This window comes from Chrysemys picta, chromosome 8 (assembly GCF_011386835.1).
Source record: "Chrysemys picta bellii isolate R12L10 chromosome 8, ASM1138683v2, whole genome shotgun sequence".
Taxonomy (NCBI): Eukaryota; Metazoa; Chordata; order Testudines; family Emydidae; genus Chrysemys; species Chrysemys picta.
This window is the reverse complement of record NC_088798.1, coordinates 107,680,320-107,702,571: the sequence shown is the minus strand read 5'-3', so window position 1 is coordinate 107,702,571 and position 22,252 is coordinate 107,680,320. Positions and strand designations below refer to the sequence as shown.

The 22,252-nt window shown below is 46.3% G+C and overlaps 1 protein-coding gene across 1 annotated transcript; it reads left to right on the top strand.

Annotated features, from left to right (window-relative positions):
* The first annotated feature begins 818 nt into the window (after window positions 1-818).
* Window positions 819-6,777, top strand: MED7 (mediator complex subunit 7). The gene is made up of 2 exons (XM_005300008.4): window positions 819-971; window positions 3,655-6,777. The coding sequence occupies exon 2, from the start codon at window positions 3,673-3,675 to the stop codon at window positions 4,363-4,365; it is 693 nt and encodes a 230-aa protein (XP_005300065.1). The 5' UTR covers window positions 819-971; window positions 3,655-3,672; the 3' UTR covers window positions 4,366-6,777.
* Window positions 6,778-22,252: the final 15,475 nt, after the last annotated feature.

The following is a 22,252-nucleotide window of genomic DNA, read 5'->3' as shown; positions in this document are numbered from 1 at the left end:
CCTAGGTGAAAATAATGAACCAGTGGAACAATTTGCTGGGGGTCCATCACTGACCATTTTACAATCAAAACTGGATGTTTTTCCTACAAGATCTGGCTTAGGAATTCTTTGGGGGCAGTTCTCACCAAATGATCTGGTCGCTGCTTAGGGTGACCAGATGTCCCGATTTTATAGGGACAGTCCCGATTTTGGGGTCTTTTTCTTATATAGGCTCCTATTACTCCCCCACCCCCTGTCCCAATTTTTCACATTTGCTGTCTGGTCACCCTATCCCTGCTGGCCCTGGCCTCTGGGACTCCGGGCAAGCCGCAGTCTGGAGCAGGGGGAGTCGCAGCTGCTCCTCCAACGCACTCTGGAGCAGAGATGAAAACAAGTGGAGGGACCTGCTTTGGCCTGGGGTGGGAGCTCCCGGCCCCCCACCACTGGGGCGTTCGGCTCAGGCGCCCCTCGCGGGCCACACGCATTCACCCCCCACCGGCCAGGAGCAGGAGGGTGCCCAGCTGTAGGAAGCTGCCAGGGCTCCTGAGGTGCAAGTGCAACTAAGGGGGGGCTTTGGGGGTGCAATGGGGGGCAGGGTTGGAGGGAGGGCTAGTCACACAAATCCCTCCCCCCCCCCCTTGTGACTCTGCCCTTTGCCCTGTGGAGATGGCCCCAGAGAGGGATACTAAGCCATACACCCCGTGCGCATGCGCGCCAAGCACAGCTCCCTCCGTCCCTCCCCCGCGGGCATCCACTCCCAGCATGCTCCGCGCTGCCTCGGCAAAGGGGCGGGGCACGTCTGTTACTGGCGTTGGGAAGAGCCAATCAAACGGCGACGTCTCCGCCCCACGGCGGTCCCTGCGAGCCAATGGGAGAAGGGAGGGCGCAGCGGTCGCCGGAAGCGAGTGCGGGACGGAGCGGTGGGGGCCGGCGGGAGGCCGCGCTCATCTCTGCGGCCGGGCCGGGCAGGGGAGCAGCCGCCGAGGCACCAGGTGAGCGCTGCGTCCGAGGGGCCTGCACGTGGAGAGCCCCCCCCCCCCGGGCACCCCAGAGCCATCTCCCCCCCAAGCGCCACAGAGCTCATCCCCGCCCCCCCGGGCACCCTAGAGTCCCCCCCCACTCGGCTCCCCCCGGACCCTCCAGAGCCATCTCCCCCCAAGCGCCACAGAGCCCCCCCGCACCCCCGGGCACCCTAGAGCCCCCCCCGCTCGGGCCCCCCAGAGCCCCCTCCCCCCACTCGGCTCCCCCCGGACCCCCCAGAGCCCCCTCCCCCCCTCCCCCCCAAGCGCCACAGAGCCCCCCCGTTCGGCCCCCCCCAGAGCCCCGCCCCCCCAAGCGCCACAGAGCTCATCCCCGCCCCCCCGGGCACCCTAGAGTCCCCCCCCACTCGGCTCCCCCCGGACCCTCCAGAGCCATCTCCCCCCAAGCGCCACAGAGCCCCCCCGCACCCCCGGGCACCCTAGAGCCCCCCCCCGCTCGGCCCCCCCCGAGCTCCCCAGAGCCCCGCCCTCTCAAGCGCCACAGAGCTTATCCCCGCCCCCCCGGGGCCCCCAGAGCCATCTCCCCCCAAGCGCCACAGAGCTCATCCCCGCCCCCCCTGGGCACCCTAGACCCCCCCCCGCTCGGGCCCCCCAGAGCCCCCTCCCCCCATTCGGCTCCCCCCGGACCCCCCAGAGCCACCTCCCCCCCAAGCGCCACAGAGCCCCCCGCCCCCCCGGGCACCCTAGAGCCCCCCCGCTCGGCCCCCCCCGAGCCCCCCAGAGCCCCGCCCCCCCAAGCGCCACAGAGCTCATCCCCGCCCCCCCGGGCACCCTAGAGTCCCCCCCCGCTCGGGACCCCCCAGACCCCCCTCCCCCCCAAGCGCCACAGAGCTCATCTACGCCCCCCCGGGCACCCTAGAGTCCCCCCAGCTCGGGCCCCCCCAGACCCCCCTCCCCCCAAGCGCCACAGAGCTCATCCCCGCCCCCCCGGGCACCCTAGAGCCCCCCCCGCTCGGGCCCCCCAGAGCCCCCTCCTCCCACTCGGCTCCCCCCAGATCCCCCTCCCCCCCAAGCACTACAGAGCTTGCCCCCCCTGGCTCCTCTGGGGCCCCCAGAGCCCTGCCCCCACAAGCACCACGCAGCCCTCCTGCCTGGGCACCTCAAAGCCCCTGCCCCCCCCAAGCACCACAGAGCTCACCCCCACCACCCTGGGCACCCTAGACCCTGCTCTCCTGGGGCTGGCCCCCCAGAGCTTGCCCCCCCGTTCCCCCTGGACACCCTAAAGCCTGCCCCCCCCCGGGCACCCTAGATCCCACCCCCTCCCCCCCATCCCTCGGGGCACCACAGAGCCTGCCCCTCCCTTCCCCTTGCACCACAGAGCCCAGCCACCTTTCTCTCTCTCTCTCCCTGCTCCCCCCCTCCCCCATGGATCCCTCCAGGCACCCTAAAGCCTGCCCACTCCCCTCTGCACCACAGAGCCCAGCCGCCCTCCCCACACACGCACCCATGGCCCCAGGCAGGTACCTGACAGCTGTGTCTGGGACGCGCCTAAGATGTACAGGGCCTGGCGCCTGAAGCACTGTGCAGCTCGCAACCTCTAGTGGTTCCTCCTCACTCCCCCGCATGCAGCCAGGGGCACAGAGAGGGGTGCAGTGACTTGCCTCAGGTCAGGCAGGAAATGAGTGGAGAGGTGGGCGATTACACCCGGGTGTCCTTGGTGCCAGGCGAATGCCCTAACCCCTGCACCACCCTTCCCTGGGCTGGGACTTTGTTCCCTGCTGACAAGGGCTTGGGGATGCTCTCTGGGGATGGGGGTGGCCTGTCACTGCCCAGGGGAGACTATTTCAGGGTGGCGTGTTGTCGACTCAGTGCCCCAGCCTCACTTGCAAGGATGAGAGTGGGGGATACTTCCTTATTTGGGATCCCTTATAAAGGGGAGGGTTTAAAGTTTGTCTTTTTAGGGGAGTTATGCTGTGTCTGTTCTTAAATTGATCCTTGGAATGACTCCTTCAAAGCTGGGGGCTGTGTGGTCAGGGGGCTGGTAATGAACATGATGGAGCCTTTTATCTTTGATGTGGCTTAAGGTGGCAGGGATGGAAAGTGCCTACATCTAATGGCTGCTTACTGGCCTGTGTGAAATTTAGGAAGGTTTCTGCCTTGTTTGTAGTGGACAAGTGTCTGACTCTCAAAAAAACACCAAACATAGCACCCTCATCTACAGGCCGAGCAGAGATCCCAAGCGCTGAATGAGTGTCAAGCCTGAACCCTACTTTCACCTCAAGAAGCCCTTTGAGACCAGGGTACATTAACTAGTGGAAGAAAAGCTTGCTCTGTTTCTAATGTTGCTATACCTGTTCTGTGGATAAACAGAGAACTTCAGATTGTAATTTTGATAGACCAGTCCCTACCATGGTTGGTAAATACTAAATTTGGATCTAAAGAACAATCCTGGTTGTAAAAATATATCTTGTAGCATTTATAGTAGTCCATTTTCCTGTAGTTGCCAGCATAAGAAGTTATTAAAGAAATCACTGTTAATATTGAAAGCCAAGAGATCTTGATGGGACAGGTGGTATCTTTCTAGCAGTGACCTCACATCACATTTGCTGAAAGGGGTAGCTGCACTATATTTAGATATGCTGTAAAACTAATTTATAACTAGCCTAATCCTACATTTTTATGGGTTATTCCACAGGTACTTTCATCCACCACAATGGGGGAACCTCAGCAAGTGAGTGCTCTCCCTCCACCTCCAATGCAGTATATAAAGGAATATACAGATGAAAATATTCGGAAAGGTCTAGCCCCTAAGCCTCCACCACCTGTGAAAGACAGCTACATGATGTTTGGTAACCAATTCCAGTGTGATGATCTCATTATTCGACCCTTGGAAAGCCAAGGCATTGAACGATTGCATCCCATGCAGTTTGACCACAAGAAGGAACTAAGGAAACTCAATATGTCTATCCTGATAAACTTTCTGGACCTCTTGGATATCTTGATAAGGAGCCCAGGCAGCATAAAACGGGAGGAGAAACTGGAAGACTTAAAACTGCTTTTTGTCCATGTCCATCATCTTATAAATGAATATCGACCCCACCAAGCCAGGGAGACGCTAAGGGTTATGATGGAGGTGCAGAAACGTCAGCGTTTGGAGACTGCTGAGAGGTTTCAGAAGCATTTAGAGCGAGTTGTAGAAATGATCCAGAACTGCCTGGCCTCCTTACCTGACGATTTGCCCCATTCAGAGGGAGGGATGAGGTTAAAAACTGAGCCCATGGAAATTGATGACCGCAACAGTTGTATTGGACAGAATGAACAACAGAGAGAGAGCGCTGGCTGCAAGAAAGATCAGGTTTTAGACAAAGATGCTGCTATGTGTAGCATTATTGATGAAATGACATGAAAAGACACTTTTGTAATTGTATAAAGTTCTTGGAGGAAAGAAGTGGACTTGATGCTAGAGGTCATATGGTGTGGGGTTTTTCGATTTATTTTTCTTCTGCTTTTGGTGTCTATGTAAATTAACAATCACGGAATTTACTGTATATAAAATAACCCAGAAGTCTTATTTTTGTAGTCCTAGGTAAGGATTTTGAAGGTGACCAAACAAACAGAAGCATTGCTTGATATTTTGTAGATGCAATTTGTATGGTGTGCTGTTCAGAACAGAAAAGAATAAGTCTTATACTATTTTGTTGAAACAAGTGCATCACGTCAGTTGAAGTAAGCTTTATTCCGTGGCTTTATTATATTTTCAATCACTCATTTGCTGGTTTTATAGATGCACTTATTTTATGAATTTCCATGAAATATGGGATTGAGAAAAGATCAGTCTCTGCAGGGAATCTGGAGTTGACAATTTCAAATAAGTTAAAGGTACCTTGTAAAAATGTTATGGTAAATAACTATAAAACTATATTCTGGTGTAAAAGATGGGTTTATTATTATTACTGACAATGTTGGTAGGTCAAAATTTAATTCTCTCCTTTTTAGTTTTGTAAAGTCAATATAATTTTCTAAAAGAATGCTCACTTTAGTGGCTTAAAAATTTAGTTTTGGTAGCCTGACACTCATAAGTAACGACACTCATAAGTAACTCTATAATAAACTCTGCAGGAGACAGTCCTGGTAACAAAATAGATTTAAATTTTCCAAGGACTAATTGAGCAGTAATTCTTTTAAAACAGGAGATACCTAGTTACTCACTCCTTTAAACATAACAAGGAATATTCTTTAAATGCTAACTCTTTATTAAATGTGTACATTCACTGAAAATACCTGAAGTGAGAGCACTCGCCACTTCCCTCTTAGCCAGGATCAAGACACAGAATCAAGCCCCGTGTAAAGACAGGAGGATTTAACCAATATTTTTTTAGTATTCATTATTTTCATCTTGAGAGCACTAACAAATTAATCCCAGCAAAAATTCCCTTTTGTACAAAGACTTTACAGCCAGTTTTGAATGAAACCTAATCTAATTCCTTTCAGTGACTGAGAGGTGAGTCAGGCCCCGGTACAGTACAATTGTTCAACAACAAAAAAAACCTTTTTGTGCACCTATTTTTCAGAATGTTGCAGCCTTCCCTTATCCTTCTCACATGCTAGATTCCGTGTGTGCACTAGTATATATCCATGACTCTTTTTTTTATTTTTTTTCCCCTTGTTCCTTTTAGAAACATCATAGACTTTCAGGGAGTAATGTCAGTGCAATATCCATGCCCTTTGAAATGAAACATCATTGAGTACTATTTCCCAACTGAAACTAGAGAAGCATACATGTTACTCCTACCCACTTATCCTCTAATAACATGCAGGCAGGAAAAACAGGAAGGTTTTAAAATCAAAACTTACCTTTGCAAACAGATGAAAAGACTTTTCAGACTTCAAAACCCCTTGAGACTTGTCTCTGATTAAATGCTTTGTTTTTAAAAATTTCACCCACTGTATCGTGGGCTTAATGACGGATTCAAGTCATTTCAATGGCGTTGTACATAATATATTTTTTGGTGCAAATTCTAGTGGATGCAAAAACTTCCTAGGTTGACACTGTTGTAAAATGAAGACCTTCAACCATGATCCTCCTCCCATTGGAGTCAATGAGAAATGTTGACACTAAGTTCAGTAGGAGAAGGATCACACACTTCAATCACAAAAGTACACTGCTAGCAGTGATGAAGTGCCTCAATGGCTGTAGTGAGTTGAGGCCCATGCCCACCTCTGTTGCCTCTGCCAGTAGAGTCCCCAGTCACCATGGCGAGCTTTATCTTGTGGACAGTTGCTGAAATTAAACAATGCTTTTAATAAATTTGTAGCAGGTAGTGTTGAAATAAAGGTCATTCAACTGACGAGTCTATTAACCTGTGCTTTCTGTATAAAATGAATATCTGGGTAAGCTCTTTATTTAGTTCTTAACCCTGATTAGAGAGGTCTGGAAGTGTTTGGTCATAGCTACCAAGAATGACTAGATCCTGAACTTTGACATTTAAGGTTCAAAACCAAATGGCGTAGGTCTCATCATACTTGCTCATTTATTAAAGTGCCCAATACCTCTTTTGGGTTTCAAAGGTTGTCTGTGCTTAGTGGTTTCAAGGAAGCTGTAAATAACAATTTTGCACTACTCTAACTCCTTAGCTAAGAAAACGTTAAGATGGGTGGTTCAGAAATATGTTTTGTTAATTTAAATCTGTGGTCAAGATTTAATTTAATTCTAAGAAATCTAGTACACAGTCATGTAACATGATTACTGAAATTTTTGAGGGATAAAAAGTGATGTGTGTAATTTTAAGATCATACAATAAAGCGTCTCATCTAGTAACAGACATTTTATATAGTCACTACTGACCCTTTGAGGAGAGATTAGAAGAAAGTAGCATTTCCCATCAAGATTCCACCAGAAGAATGAAAAAAGTAAACCTTGGGCCAGCTTTACAAAGGTATTCAGGTGCATAAAGATCCAGACAGGCAGCTAGTAGGAATTTCAAAAGCACCTCCTAAGCAGGATACGTGTTTAAGTCCTATCGAAAAATCTTTCAAACTCTGGCCACCTAGCCACATTTGACTGTACAAAATGAAACAATTGAGCAATAACTGAAAACTACTGTTCTTATCTGAGGTCAAGATGGCTTTCAGCTTATGCTGTGTAATTTAACCTTTTTAATGATGTGCCTTCTAAAGTGCTAATTGGAAACATTTGCAGTTACTCTACCTGAGTCCTAATGTTTCTAAAAATATAACACCACTCCTAGGATCACCTAATACGCTATCAGATCTTTATATGGGCATCAAACAGTATTGATGGTTAGGGTCAACAGATTTATGGGATGGTTTGCAATGTTTACTGCCCATTCTTGATAAATACCTTTTAAAGTCTTGGGCTCAAACACATTTAAAAATGCATTCTGGAAATACTGCACTCCTTGTACCCTGTTGAAGGGAAAGATGCACTGGTCCTGTGAAGTTGTCCAGTAGGCCAGTCACCTTACCCATTACTTGAGTGTTTGTTTAATAACATACTGCATCTCCCTTTAGGCTACAGCAGTTTAGCAGGTGGAGTTTTCCAATATTTTTTGGTGACCTATAGACCTACCTGGATGATTAGTCACAGTATTTTTGCAGCAGATTATTAATCTATGTTCCACCACATGGAAGTAGCCAAAATTATATTTGATCAAAAAAGTAATAATTTGAGGTATGTTTGGGGGTAATTTAAATGATAAAAACTAGGGAATTGATTAATAAATACTGATTTTTCTCCTAAGAACTCTCTAGCCCTGTCTCCTTTTCCTCTTGCATTCTGCAGTACATATTAGGATAATCACTTTTTTGATATCTGTGCAATGCAGCTAAGCAAAAGGGGGAAATAGGCAGAGAACTATCAAAAATATTCTGCCATTGTTTTGGAGCCAGTGCCGGTCTCCTTCATATTATTTGATGTAGTGTAGTTATGTTTTCCTGTGAATTCAGTTTCCTTTTTATTTGTCAATATTCAGGGCCTTACTGGGATTGGTTGTTAGGAGGAGAAAATGATAGGTATTTCTGTGGTGAATCCCTGTTAATGAAAAATGTACAAAGTCCTGTTAACCCGAACACAGTACGAATAAACAGGAGGCAATGTCCTTGTTCAGGAAATCCAAGTCTGCCTCTTGCTATTCCTGTTCCCAAAAGAAGTTCTCTTGGCTTCTTCCTAGAGCCCCACTACACTCTTACAATGCTGCTCTGGGTTTCTCCCTGCTTTGTTGTACCTTTCATCTGCAGACACACACAGGGCTGGTCTTCACTACCCCTCCGGATCGTCAGTAGAAAATCGATCTCTCGGGGATCCATTTATTGTGTCTCATCGGGACGCGATAATCGATACCTGAATCGACGCGCGTACTCCACCAGCCCATGTAGGAGTAAGCGCCGTCCATGGGGGAGCCGCGGCGGTCAATTTGCCGCCGTCCTCAGCGGGGTAAGTCGGATCAGATACGTCGAATTCAGCTATGCTATTCCCGTAGCTGAATTTGCGTAGCTGAAATCGATTCCCCCCCCCCCTTCCCCCCCCGTAGTGTAGACGTAGCCACAGGTGCAATCAAATCCATGTCCTGCCCCCTGAATTTTGCTGTCAGTCTCAGGGAAACCTCTGCGCTAGCATGGTGCAGCTTATACGCCAGCCTTCCCACGCTGCTCCATGCGTTGCATGTTGACTTCTATGGTTTTAGCTGTCACTAAACTAAGCGGCATTCAATTGCTCCCCAAGTTAGGCTGAATGAAAGGTGGCTAGCAGGCCCATCCTCTGCATTGAAGTCTGTGGTTGTGCATAGATCAGAGATGCTTGCTGGCAGCAAACACCATCCTCCAGCATAATAATACAAAATAAAGTTTTCTAAACCTGCATTGATATGAATAAGGCAGCTGTGAGATCTATGAGGAGGTGGAGTGCTAGAATAATCATCATTCTAAAAGAATTGCTGCCTAAGGGCATTTTTTCCAAAGAATACGACCGGGCTACTGGGTCAGTGGGGGATTTCACAGCATCTATAATGCCCAGCAAGGACAGAAAAATGGATGAAGGTCATGGATTGACTAGAACCTAGCCAGATCCACACAAGAACTACAGGGCATGAATTAACAGTTCCAGGTACTGCAGGAACAAGTCTTGCAAAGATACAGGTGAGGCTCATACTGTGAGTAATCAGTTATGAGGGGTCTGGTCTGGAGAGCTGCATACAGACAAAAATCATATAATAGCTGTGGTGGTGATTGTCATCGCTGTCTTAGGATGTCCTGCAGAAAGTGCCTGTAAGAACCATCAATGGACCCTTTGGGGTCATAACACACTGTGCCTCTTCCATTAGCATGGAGAAGTTTGAGAGCCACTGTCAGGAGGATTGGTCAGGATAGCTTCCCCCAGAAACAAGCGACACCAACATCAGTGCAGACATGTGTGTCTTTGCATGCTTCCCAAACTGTTCTGGGCCCTGACCACTGAACTCTGGTTAGGTCAGGGAGCTGCGCACAGCTGCTGAGAGAATCAACCATCTGTAAGCTGGACAGATCAAATAACTGTTCTCTCTCTCCCTGCATTGTCCTGGCCATGGTCAGGAGGGTGAGGCTGGGCACATGAGTGCTTCCTGTGCTTGGACAGAACCACATCATGGGCAAATGCACCATGGCTTTGATGTGTGTCCTGCTGTCACCTTCACCCTGATTTGGGGGCTCGGCGGGGAGCACACACATCAATAGACCCACCTGAAATGGAAATACGTGGCAAGCTTATTGGAATGGTGTTGTGACTGAGAGGTAAGGCAGGCCCCATTACACTGAATTGCAGCCTATCCTCATTTCAATTACAGTTGTATCTTTGTCTGCAGGTCCTGCAGTATCAGGCTCTCCACTGAGAGGAGTGGTGGGTCAGAACGTCACTTTGCCCTGTAAATACTACGTTGATAACAAAAATAACATCACAACAATGTACTTACCCAATCATAAGGGAAGCTACAGTTGCCTTCTGCAGTTGCAGATGCTACTTTCGGTTGAAAGTTCCCCATCAAGGTATATGCTTTAGTAACTCTTGGGTGAATTTGTCCCCTGAGGCTTTGAGGACCTGGATTAAAATCTCCTGTGGTCAAGCAGGTTTTAACTAAGGTTTCTGAAATACTGCTGAACAGTTTGCTTTTGAAGCTAACCCATTTCAGCTGCAGCCATTGCTAATGTGGACAAGGAGAAATGAGCAAAGGGCTAACTACAGGAAAAGCCAACCCTCATTAGGACTATGTGAAAGTATTCAGTATGGTAAGTGTAAGTGACATCATTTGGGAAGTGAAAATCATGAGGTTTTTTTTTGGAAATGAACATTTTTTCTTCAAGCCCTTGAAAAGTTCTCTGCCACCTTTTCAGCTATCACCATGGCGCCTTGCTTCATCCTGAAGAGGATCCTAATGGTCCTATTTACAGGTAACTAAGGTGAATAAGAGAATAACTGAGAGTGGATGGGGCTTCGATAGGTAACTACTGCATAATAGTTACTGAATTTTCCTGTAGAGAACTAAATCTGGACTAAACTTGATGTCTTTTAAAGAAGGCTGGTCATGTGTCACAGTGTTGTAGTTTGCCATAGTGTCTGCAATCATAATAATAAGCCGGAGCTGTTCGATAGCCTTCTGTGGAGCTCCTCTAGCTTTCATTTTATTTTATAAAACATAAATTTCTGGGCATTATGGTTGCAGAAATAATCATCCAAATGTGAACCACGAGCAGCAGGGGCTGAAAGTCCTACTGACAAACTGCATCTGCACAGAACTTCTTTCTTTCTATACTGTTTAGACTGGGTTCTGAGATCTATATAGCCATGGCATTTAGAAATGTATTTAAAGACCTAATTTCACTTTTATAAAGGTTTCATCAATAGTCTGTCCGCATTATGCATTATTCCTATTTGAATGACTTTAATGTTTGAGTGCCTTTTAAAAATGTACAGTTAATATGTTAGGGGAAAACTGTGCACTGCAAAATAGTGACTTTTTCTGTGTCTGTCATGACAAAGCCCTGATTTCTGCAATTCTACACTACCGTAAACAGTGAGCCTTACTCATGGGGATGCTGGTGTTGGTCCCAGGATATTAGAGAGACAAGGTGGCTGAGGAAATATCTTTTATTAGACCAGCTTCTGTTCATGTGAGAGAGAAGTTTTTGAGTTTTTTGTGCTCTTCCTCAGATCTGGGAAAGATGCTTACAATTTAGCATAAGCAGTTCGCACATATTCTAGGGGACTATTCAAGGTGAAGTGTCCTGTTAACACCCGAATAGTCAGCAGACAAAAATGTCACCTGGCCAGGTCTACGCTAGCAAACTTAAGCAGCACGGCTGTAGCAAAGCAATTCCACCACTATAAAATGGCTCGTGTAGCCACTCTGTGCCAATGGGAGAGAGCTCTCCTATTGACATAGTAAAGCCACCTCAACGAGCAACGGGAGAAGCTCTCCTGCCAACATAGCGCTGTGCACACGAGCACTTACGTCGGTGACACTTATGTTGCTCAGCGGGCTGTTTTTTTCACACCCCTGAGCGATATAAGTTTCGCCAACATAAGTGGTGGTGGAGTCATGGCGGACGAGCACTCTGTAGATGAAAAGCTTGTCTTTCTCACCAACAGAAGTTGGTCCAATAAAAGATGCTGCCTCAGCCATCTTGTCTTAGTCGTAGGGAAACAGTGATGACATCAGTTGTGAAGATAATGAGCCACATAATGCCATCAGTCCAGGGAGATCTGCTTTAAATTTAAAAATGGCAAGATGTGGTCCATATGCTGTAAAGTGAGATTTTGTTTCAAAACATTTTTTTTTTTGCTAAATAAGAGATTGGATTCGAAAATGTTTCTTTATTAACTACTAACACAGTCTGTTGTCAGAGCTGCGTTTCTCACAGGTTACTGTGGCAAAGTTGTAGTAGGAAACAGATTTATTACTGAAAATATCTTTTCCTGAAAAAAAGAGAAGAGGTTGATTAGCTAACACATCAGTCCTGCCCAGCTAAATCAAGGTTAAAGGTGTTCCACTGTGTTTTCACTGTGAAAAGGTCAGGATTAGCTTAACTAACCCCTACCTAATATTGATCTCTTTTCCCATACAAACCCTGATTTATATTGGACCAGTTTGGAAACATTGCATTGGAAAGTATTAACACCTAGTGCAGAGCATTCTACCCTAGTAGCATTATCAATAGCCTTCTATTTTATTTGGTAGGAAGCTTCCTTTGAAATGTGAGGAGTTAGAATGAGCATTCAAAGCTCCCCTTTTATGTGCCCAGTTAAGGGCTGGCTTTGATTGACATCTAGATCATGTGACCAGGAATGACTTTGATTAACACCCTTAGCACAAAAGATTTAATGCATTGGAGGTGCAGTAAATACACAATATCCTGTAACTGTTACAGAGAGAAACAGTCTAGCTGGCACAGAAATACTGCTGCTTCCTCCAGCTCTTGTGTGCTGGTTTTATCTGTGAGTACACTAGACTTGCAGGGAAACCGAAGGGATGTTTACTACTGAATTAGGCGATTAGACAAAACTTCTTATACACAGAATGTGAATTAAATATAGAAGTGAATGGGGAAGTTGTGTAATCTGGTGGGAGTGCAGAATGATATTCATGGCAATTCTAAAAGGAAATGCAGCCTGATGCCATGTGTCCAAAGAGGAAGGCAGGGTTATAAGGAGCATTGGGGATTTCCACAGCATTTTTAAAGTGAGTTCTGTATTTTATCCACTGTTCTATTGTCTCATGGTGGGTATGCTCATGCACATGCTCAATCAAGAAAGCAAGAGAGAGCTAGTTCACTAAAAGGTCTGTTTCGTTTTCAAAGAGTTTATGCCACTTAACTGGCCACTTGCAAACACAATATCCAGTCTAACATGCAAGTTTACCTGCCCAGCATTTTTCAAGGAAGGTGGAACTGGAACTGAACATCTAGGATGAATCTGTTGCCTGTACACAGAACATAACAATGACCATGCTGGGTCAGACCAATGGTCCATCTAGCTCAGTATCCTGTCTTCCGACAGTGGCCAACGCCAGGTGCTTCAGAAGGAATGAATGGAACACGTAATCATCAAGTGATCCGTCCCCTGTCGCCCAATTCCAGCATCTGGCAGAGGGTAGGGACACCCGGAGCATGGAGTTGCATCCCTGACCATCTTGGTTAATAGCCATTGATAGACCTGTCCTCCATGAACGTATCTCATTCTTTTTTGAACCCAGTTATAGTTTTGGCCTTCACAACATCCCCTGGCAACGAGTTCCACAGGTTGGCTGTGCATTGTGTGAAGAAGGACTTCCTTTTAAACCTGCTGCCTATTAATTTCTTTGGGTGAAGGAGTAAATAACACTTCCTTAGTCACTTCCTCCACATCAGTCATGGTTTTATAGACCTCTATCCTATCCCCTCTTAGTCGTCTTTTTTCCAAGCTGAACAGTCCCAGTCTTTTTAATCTCTCCTCATACGGAAGCTGTTCCATACCCCTCATCATTTTTGTTGCCCTTCTCTGTACCTTTTCCAATTCTAATATACCTTTTTGAGATGGTGGGACCAGAACTGCACACAGTATTCAAGGTGTGGGAGTACCATGGATTCAGATAGTGGCTTTATATTTATTTTCTCTCTTCTTACCAGCCTACCTACCAGTAATGGCCAGAATTGCCTCTGGAGCCTTTGTGTAAAAATTGGTGTTACATTATCTACCCTCCAGTCATCTGGCAGAGAAGCTGATTTAAATGATAGGTTGCATACCACAGTTAGTAGTTCTGCAATTTCATGTTTGTTCCTTCAGAACTCTTGGGTGAATACCATCTGATCCTGGTGACTTAGTTTTACCAATTTGTTCCAAAACCACCTCTATTTACAACTCAACCTGGGACAGTTCCTCAGATTTGCCACCTAAAAAGAATGGCTCAGGTGTGGGATTCGGTGGCACATCCTCTTTAGTGAACACCAGTGCAAAGAATTCATTTAGCTTCTCTGCTTCCTTCAGTGCTTCTTAGATCCAGCACAAGTCGGCTCTTAAATGAGAGATGAGATTCCAACCGAGCAGGATGTAAGTGGTGCATATACTTTGTGCTGGATCTCTGCATAGGAGTGAATTTCATATGCCCTGAGGGCTATCTTGAGAGTCTAGCCCAGAATATGTGCCCACTAGGGAATTTTCAAACCACAGCATCTTCATGCCAGTGGAATCACTCAGAAGAAGTCTGTCTCTCCAGTTTCTCCTAGTATTGCCTTCACCAGGAGACCAGCCCATGCCAGCTGCCCTATGTTGGCTCATTAGACCAGCCGTGTTACCTTCTGCAGCCAGAGACAGACAGGCAGTAATCTGGTTTGTGACCCTGCAGCAGTAACATGCTCCCACCTCACACTGGGTCCAGACTCTGACTCAGAAAGGACAGGGAAAGGGAGGGGAGGATCATGGACCGAGTAAAAGCCAACCAGATCCACTCGGCAAGAACAAGGTATGAGTTTGCAGTTCCAGGTACTGCAGGAACAAGTCTTCCAAAGGTACCGGTGAGGCCCATGTTACTACACTGAACCCCCGTGAGTGAGGAGAGACAAGGGGGTCTGGAGAACTGCATATGCACAAAAGCCATATCATAGCTGTCAGGGGATCTGTAACAGTTGCCTCTGGGAACCATCCAGGGACACCACAGGTATCGTAAGCCACTGTGCCTCATGTTTGTTCTCTTCCATTAGCATGGCACAGTTTGAGAAGATGAGTCAGGAAGATTAGTCAGTATAGCTTCCCTCACAAACAAGCGACACCAACATCAACACAGACCTGTGTGGTACCCAAACTGTCCTGGGTCCTGACAATGGGACTCCCGTTAGGTCAGGCAGCCGCACACAAAGCTGCTGAGAGAATCACTCACCTGTAGGCTGGGAAGATCAAAGAACTGTTCTCCCTGCATCGTCCTGGTTAGGGTCAGGAGGGTGAGGCTGTGAAACTTCAGCATACGTGAGTGCTTCCTGTGCTTGGACAGAACCACGTCACGGGCAAAAGCACCATGGCTGTGCTGTGTGTCCTGCTGTCATCCTCCCCTGTAGAGAGGAGATAGGGGAGGAGGGGAAACACACACCTCAGTGGACCCACCTGCAGTGGAGGTACGTGGAGAGCTTACAGAGTCGGTGTTGTGTTGTGACAGAGATGCCAGGCAGGTCCCATTAGTCTGTGCATTGTATCCTAGCCCTGTTTCAATTACTGTTGTATCTTTGTCTGCAGGTCTCACAGTGTCAGGCTCTCCAGTGAGAGGAGTGGTGGGTCAGAACGTCACTTTGCCCTGTAAATACCGAGTTAATCACCAAAATGACATCACCACAATGTGCTGGGGCCGGGGCAGCTGTCCTTCTTCCCAATGTTCTCAGACAATTCTCTGGACAGATGGATGGAGGGTAACCGAGCGTCAGTCCAGCAGGTACCGGTTAGAAGGGAATCTCGCTCAGGGGGATGTGTCCCTCACCATAGTGAATGCGGCAGAAGCAGACGGAGGGGTGTATTGCTGCCGTGTGGAGATCTCTGGTTGGTTCAATGATGAGCGGCACAATCTGGAAGTTGTGATTGAGACAGGTGAGCAGAGCTTTTGTATAGTGTCTTTGAATGGTAAAACTCCTGCCATCTGGCTGACTTGCACAGCTTGTGAGAGAAACAATGTAATGATGTCCTGTGGTGTTACCCATTATGGCATTGAAGCTGTATCGTTACCTCTGCCATCGGGGTAACCCCAGCAGAGCCAGTGCCCGGGAATGGAGACTTCGGGCCTTTGAGCCTTGGCACATGACTCATCAGCATTCTTAGCCTGGTCTACGCTACGGAGTTAGGTTGAATTTAGCCTCGTTACGTCGATTTAAAAATGACTGCGTCCACACAACCAACCCCGTTCCCTCGACCTAAAGGGCTCTTAAAATCAACTTCTGTACTCCTCCCTGGTGCGGGGAGTAGCGCTAAAATCGACTTTGCTGGGTCGAATTTGGGGTAGCGCAGGTGCAAATTGACGGTATTGGCCTCCAGGAGCTATCCCAGAGTGCTCCATTGTGACCGCTCTGGACAGCACTTTGAACTCCAATGCACTAGCCAGGTACACAGGAAAAGCCCCGGGAACTTTTGAATTCCATTTCCTGTTTGGTCAGCGTGGCGAACTCAGCAGCACAGGTGACCATGCCGTCCCCCAGAATCGTAGCGCGTAGAATGTTTCTACGCTCCCCCTATCATCTCCGTCCCGGAGGTTATCGCAGATTAGAAGGCAAAAAAACGCACTCACAATGACGTTTTTCAAGATCATGCAGTCCTCCTGCACTGATAGGGCACAGCTCAATGCATGGAGGCATTCAGTGGCAGAGGCCAGGAAAGAATTAAGTGAGCGCGAAGAGTGGAGGCAGGACGCGATGCTGAGGCTAATGGGGGAGCAAACGGACGTGATGAAGCATCTATTGGAGCTGCAGGAAAGCCAACAAGAGCACAGACCCCACCTGGATCCACTGCCTCCCCATGTTCCATAGCCTCCTCACCCAGACGCCCAAGAACACAGGGGTGGGGGAGGCTCCGGGCACCTAGCCCCTCCACTCCAGAGGTTGGTCCAAGCAACAGAAGACTGTCATTCAAACAGTTTGATTTTTAGTGTGACTACAATAAGCAATGTGGCCTTGTCCTTCCCTCCTCCCCCACCCCACCCGGGCTACCTTGTCCGTTATCTCTCTTTTTTTTTTTTTAATTAATAAAGAAAGAATGCATGGTTTCAAAACAATAGTTACTTTATTTCGAAGGGGGGAGGGTGGTTGGCTTACAGGGAATTAAAATCAACAAAGGGGGCAGGTTTGCATCAAGGAGAAACACACACAACTGTCACACCAAAGCCTGGACAGTCATGAAACTGTTTTTCAAAGCTTCTCTGATGCACAGCGCACCTTGCTGTGCTCTTCTAATTGCCCTGGTGTCTGGCGCAAAATGATTGTCTGCCGTTGCTTTCACGGAGGGAGGGGCGACTGACGACATGTACCCAAAACCACCCGCAACAATGTTTTTGCCCCATCAGGCATTGGGAGCTTAACCCAGAATTCCAATGGGCGGTGGAGACTGCGGGAACTGTGGAATAGCTACCCACAGTGCACCGCTCCGTAAGTCAATGCTAGCCACGGTAGTGAGGACGCACTCCACCGACTTAATGCACTTAGTGTGGACATATGCAATCGACTGTAAAAATCGATGTCTAAAATCGACTTCTATAAAATTGACCTAATTTCGTAGTGTAGACATACCCTTAGCTGCTCCACGTGTAGCATCCAAGAGAGTGGGCCATGGAGTATGTTTCTTTCATGGCTTATGCACAGTAATTCTCCCACTGATGAGGGGAATTTTTAGCAACCAGCCAGGTGTCCAAACCACTGCCAACTGCCAGTTCTGGAATATTGATTATTTTGCTTATTGCCAAGAGTAGCTATGTAGTCGGCCTTTGCAAGAACTTAACTAAGGCAAGCCGGGTGGGGGGTAAGCAGCAATCCCATGGAGTAAACCTGACTCTGTCTCCTCTCTGATATGCTGGGGTAAGTGTCTGTGGAAAAACTGGAAGTCTGTCTATATTTGACTTTTGGTGTGCGTGTGTTGGGGCCCATGAGACTGCAGACTCTGCAAAAACACATCTGTCTACCTAATGGATTAAAAAGTGCTTCCTTAATGGTTTTTCAATGATTGACATGTTGTTGAGGCAATTGTAGCAGTTACTAACATAAAAGGGGTAGACAGGTCTGAGGAATTTGGATTTGACCTTCTGGACATCTCTTGGAATCCCTAGGGACAGCCGGATAGCTGGCCAATTGAACGTTGTCGTTTGACCACTCGAGACCCTTCCAGACCGTGGGTAACTATTGTTTGGGGGTGATCTATAATCTGTTGTGTTTGTATGTGCTTGTGACTAACTAAAGCAGAGACTCTGGGAAGAGGCATTCTGGTGAGAGTGCTGGAGAATAGTAAAGTGAAGGTTTTAAGATAAAGCACTCGATCTTGATTAGTTTGTGCCAACCATGTAGCAGATGGAGGTGCTGCATCTCCTGGGTTTATTTCCCGATACCGCCTCACAGAGAGTAAAGTTAGCAAGAGCTTCGGGTTTAGGGAATCCCAGGTAACACCGCTAGGGCTGATCCAGTCTCCATTAAAGTCAATGGAAGGATGGTTCATTCATACAAATAAAAAAGATGCTGCCTGGTGTCACAAGACGTGACAAAGTTCTGCAGGACTCTTGGCCCCCTAAGCCGTTTGAGAGAGAGATCCTCCTTGCAAAATCTGCACATGTTGGAATCCCAGGGATCAAGGATAATATAAATCCTCACCCTGGTCCTGGGAAACCTGCTTGACTTACCTGCTGGCACCTAGAAACCTCGCTTGGTCTCTACTCCATTCCACTGAACCTCTGTATCATCTCCTATCGAGCAGCATTTCCTTTCAAACTCCCTGTGCCAAATTCAGACCTAGCATAAATAGGTGCAGCCCCATTGAACTCAGATGGGTGTCACTCACTTTCACCTCGTATGAATTTAGCCCTGTCTTGGCTGAGCACTTAAGTGGTGCATGGGCCTGGAGCTGGTTCTTCACAGGGGTGAATTCCACCCCATGGTGACTGCTTACTCATGCAAATAGTCCCGCTGGAGCCATGGCTCATCGATATGAGCTACATTTGCACAACCTGGCCTTAAGTAATGACACATTTTCATGCTGGAAGTTTAATCTCAGCCGGGGATCCCTTAAAATTCTCTTTGACAAGCTGCAGATCTAAAAGGCACAACCCCAGGTATGGAAATCAGTAAAATCTAAAAGTAAAACCCTACCCCACCCGGTTTCTTTATCCCAAAGAGGCAGCAATCCAGAGACTCCAGGAAGCCCAGTAGGGACTTTGTATCACTCCTGATTTTCTGTGGAAGATGTTCAGATGCTATGGCAGGATAAAACCCCAATCTGGATGGGTGGATAGATATTGTAGCTGCGATTTTCATTCTGTTCCTTTGCATTGTATTTTCCTGAAAATACAGATGTTTTTGTTTTACTTGAAAATATTCCAGGTGGTTAACAGGACACTTTTTTTGCTGCTTTTTATACATTTCTATTGTTAATAAAACATTTTATTTCCTTTAGTTTGTGGGGCGTATCTTGCAGACTGTTGTAGGATATGTGATTTTTGTTTTGTTTTTAACACCAGCTAGGATCTCCACCACAGCCCCTCACACTTTTACATTTGAACATAACCTCAGGTAATGTTTATCCAACTTCTCTGGTGTGTGTGAGCCTCTTCGTAACGGAAAGGGAACAAAATTACATATGGGACAAATGCAGAAGCTAAACTTTCCCAAACATGGTTTTTACAAAATCTTCTCCCTGCTATCTGGAAACCTGCCTCATCCAACCCCTACCTGACTTTCTTGTCTGCACACAGAAACCTAGACTAGTCTCTGATCTGTGTCACAGAATCTCCGCCTCTTGCGCACTAAAGCAGATTTTCCTTTTAAACCTTCTGGGTCAAATTTGTGCCCAGCATAAACATTGCAAACACATACACATGAGTAACTTCACTCACAAATTGCAGGATTAAAATCTATTTTATTGGTGTTCAAGTCAAGGCAACTTATTTTAAATGGTGTAGAAAATTATCTCCTCTGACCTGAGAATAAGCTCCTGGCAACAGAGGGGAGATCTGTAGGGTTCTCCCAGGCCTCTCTGCAAACCATTTCCAACACTCAAAAAAAATTACATGATTATGTTTTAATAAAATCTAATTCTTGATATTTAGCTTTGGAGATTTATGATGCTTTGTCGGTTTTATCTTAATACCAGAAATGCCATTTACAGTTTGTAATTGCTCTCAATTTCATCAGCTCAGTAACTTCAAAGTGTAACCACACAACTTACACCTTTCCCTTTCTGAAGAGGAAGTGAAAATTGGCGCAGTTGCAACAGAGGAGTCACCTGATCCTGGAATCCCCTTAATTTATACGGCAGGAGGCTCCGTTTTCATTAGCTGTAGATCTTTGGGCAGCACATTTAGAGTCTTGAGATGAGTGGGTTAGTTTCATTTCTTGTGGGGTTATTCAATTATCAATAGCAAAGCCATGGAACCATTGTACTAAAGATGCTGCATTTTGAAGCCCCAGAGATTAAATGTTGTGAGGTGCCTTGAGCCAGGGATACGCACTGGATCAAGATGTTGCAGCTGTGACTTTGAAAGTTTTTTCACACTGAGCCCTGCCTAAATGTTACATAAATGTGCTCTGGGCTGTATGACGTCCCGCTTGCATAAATTGTGCAGCTCACTTGCCCTGAACAGTACCGCACTGCTTACTCTTTTAAGGGTCTGACCCAAAACACATTGAAGGCATTGGGCAGACTCCCCTTTCACTTAGATGGCTGTTAGATAAGGCTCAAATCTATTTAAATTGTGTTGTCCATCTCTTTGTTTATCATCAGGAGATGTTCATTTGCTTTAGATGCTCAGGGAAGTAGAGGATGACTAGCTGCAAACAAAGGAAGAACTGTCATCTGTATTGAGTGATGTTTATTTTTTATTTGTGTAGTTGCTGCAAGAGCCACCCAGGTATCCTCTTCTGTCACACCAAGATGGCTATCGATTTCCAGTTCAGAAGCCCCTTGGGCTGTAAGTATCTCTGTTGTCCATTAAATAGTGCATATATCTTCCCTACGGGCCACTATCTGCAATGCTCTATTTTGACTGGAACAGAGAAATGTTCATAAGTAGTTCATTGGATCAACTTCTGTTGGGGAAAGAAACAGGCTTTCGAGCTACACAGGGCTATTCTTCAAGTCACCGGACCTTGAAAGCTTGTCTCTTGGTCCAATGAACAATATCACCTCACCCACCATGTCTCTCTAATATCCTGCGACCCGCACAGGCACAACACACTGCAAACCACATATTTAGTCTGTCCATTTGCTGCCTGGGAAATAGTCCTGATGGTTTAATTGTCAAAATACAAACCAACTCCAATAACAAATCTAAGGGACTAATCCTGCAGTTCTTATTCCATCCTTATGAAGGCAAAAATCTCAGATTTCAAGTCTAAAATTAAAATAAATATTTAACTTTGATTCATGGTTCAAGTAACCTAATAGAGCAACTCAATGGAGATAGAGCATTATCTCCAGTGGGGTACATCACCTCAAGTGTGTCTCTACCAGATTTTTCCAAGATGCCCAAATGGCTTTTGAATCATGTATATAATTAATACCCACTAATACCCTCATGTCTGTGTTTCAGTTGAATGTGTCTACATCAGTCCATCCACTGGAGGCTGAATCCAGGGGGACGGGGATGTATATTAAAATTGGCGTCGTTCTGTCACTTCTAGTCCTCCTAATTTTGTCCCTGTTAATCTTCACATGTAAGTAAATCAGAGAAAGAACAACTCAAGGGCATTAATCGTTTTATTTTTCTAACTCAATTAACAGCGACTTGTCGGGGGATGCATCGAATCAACTCTTCCCCAGGCTGCCCTGGAAATGGCCCTTCCCCCGTCATGGCTGCCCACTTTTCACACCGTGCTGCGTGGCCGTATCCTATCATAAGGGGAACTGCAGCTGCTTTCTGCAGCTACTGACACTACCTTCCCTGGGATGCTCCTCATCAGGGTGTACAGTGGAGTCACTCTTGGGTGAACTTGTCCCCTTATGCTTTGAGGACCTGGGTTTAAATCTCCCTTATTGAATTCTCTCACTTGGCTCTTTTCCTTGTCCCTTCTGCTTTTTAAAAACTTTTGTTCTAATAACCATGTGCGGTTTCCCCCCTTATTTTGGATAATCCACAGGGTATTTGCACAATACATAGAAGCTGGAGAATTTGGCCAGGTAAGTGCTATTCACTTTGTCTCTTCTGTAGCTATAAGAAGCCAGTATTGCTATACCTTTGTTAGGACGCGGTTGTTCAGAACAGATAGTCCCACACGCACGCTGGCTTCTCACATGCGCATTCTTTGAATTTGAGTGGCTTTTTCATATCAGGTTAGATAAGCTTTCTTGCAATTTCATTCAATGAGGCATAATCACTGCTATTTGTTGTTAATAGGGCTGTCAAGTGATTAAAAATTAATTGTGATTAATTGTGCGAATAAAAAAATTAATTGCACGATTAATTGCATTGCTAAACAGTCATGGAATAGCATTTTTTAAATATTTTTGGATGTTTTTCTACATTTTCAAATATATTGATTTCAATTACAACACAGAATACAAAGTGTATAGTGCTCACATCATATTTATTTTTGATTACAAATAT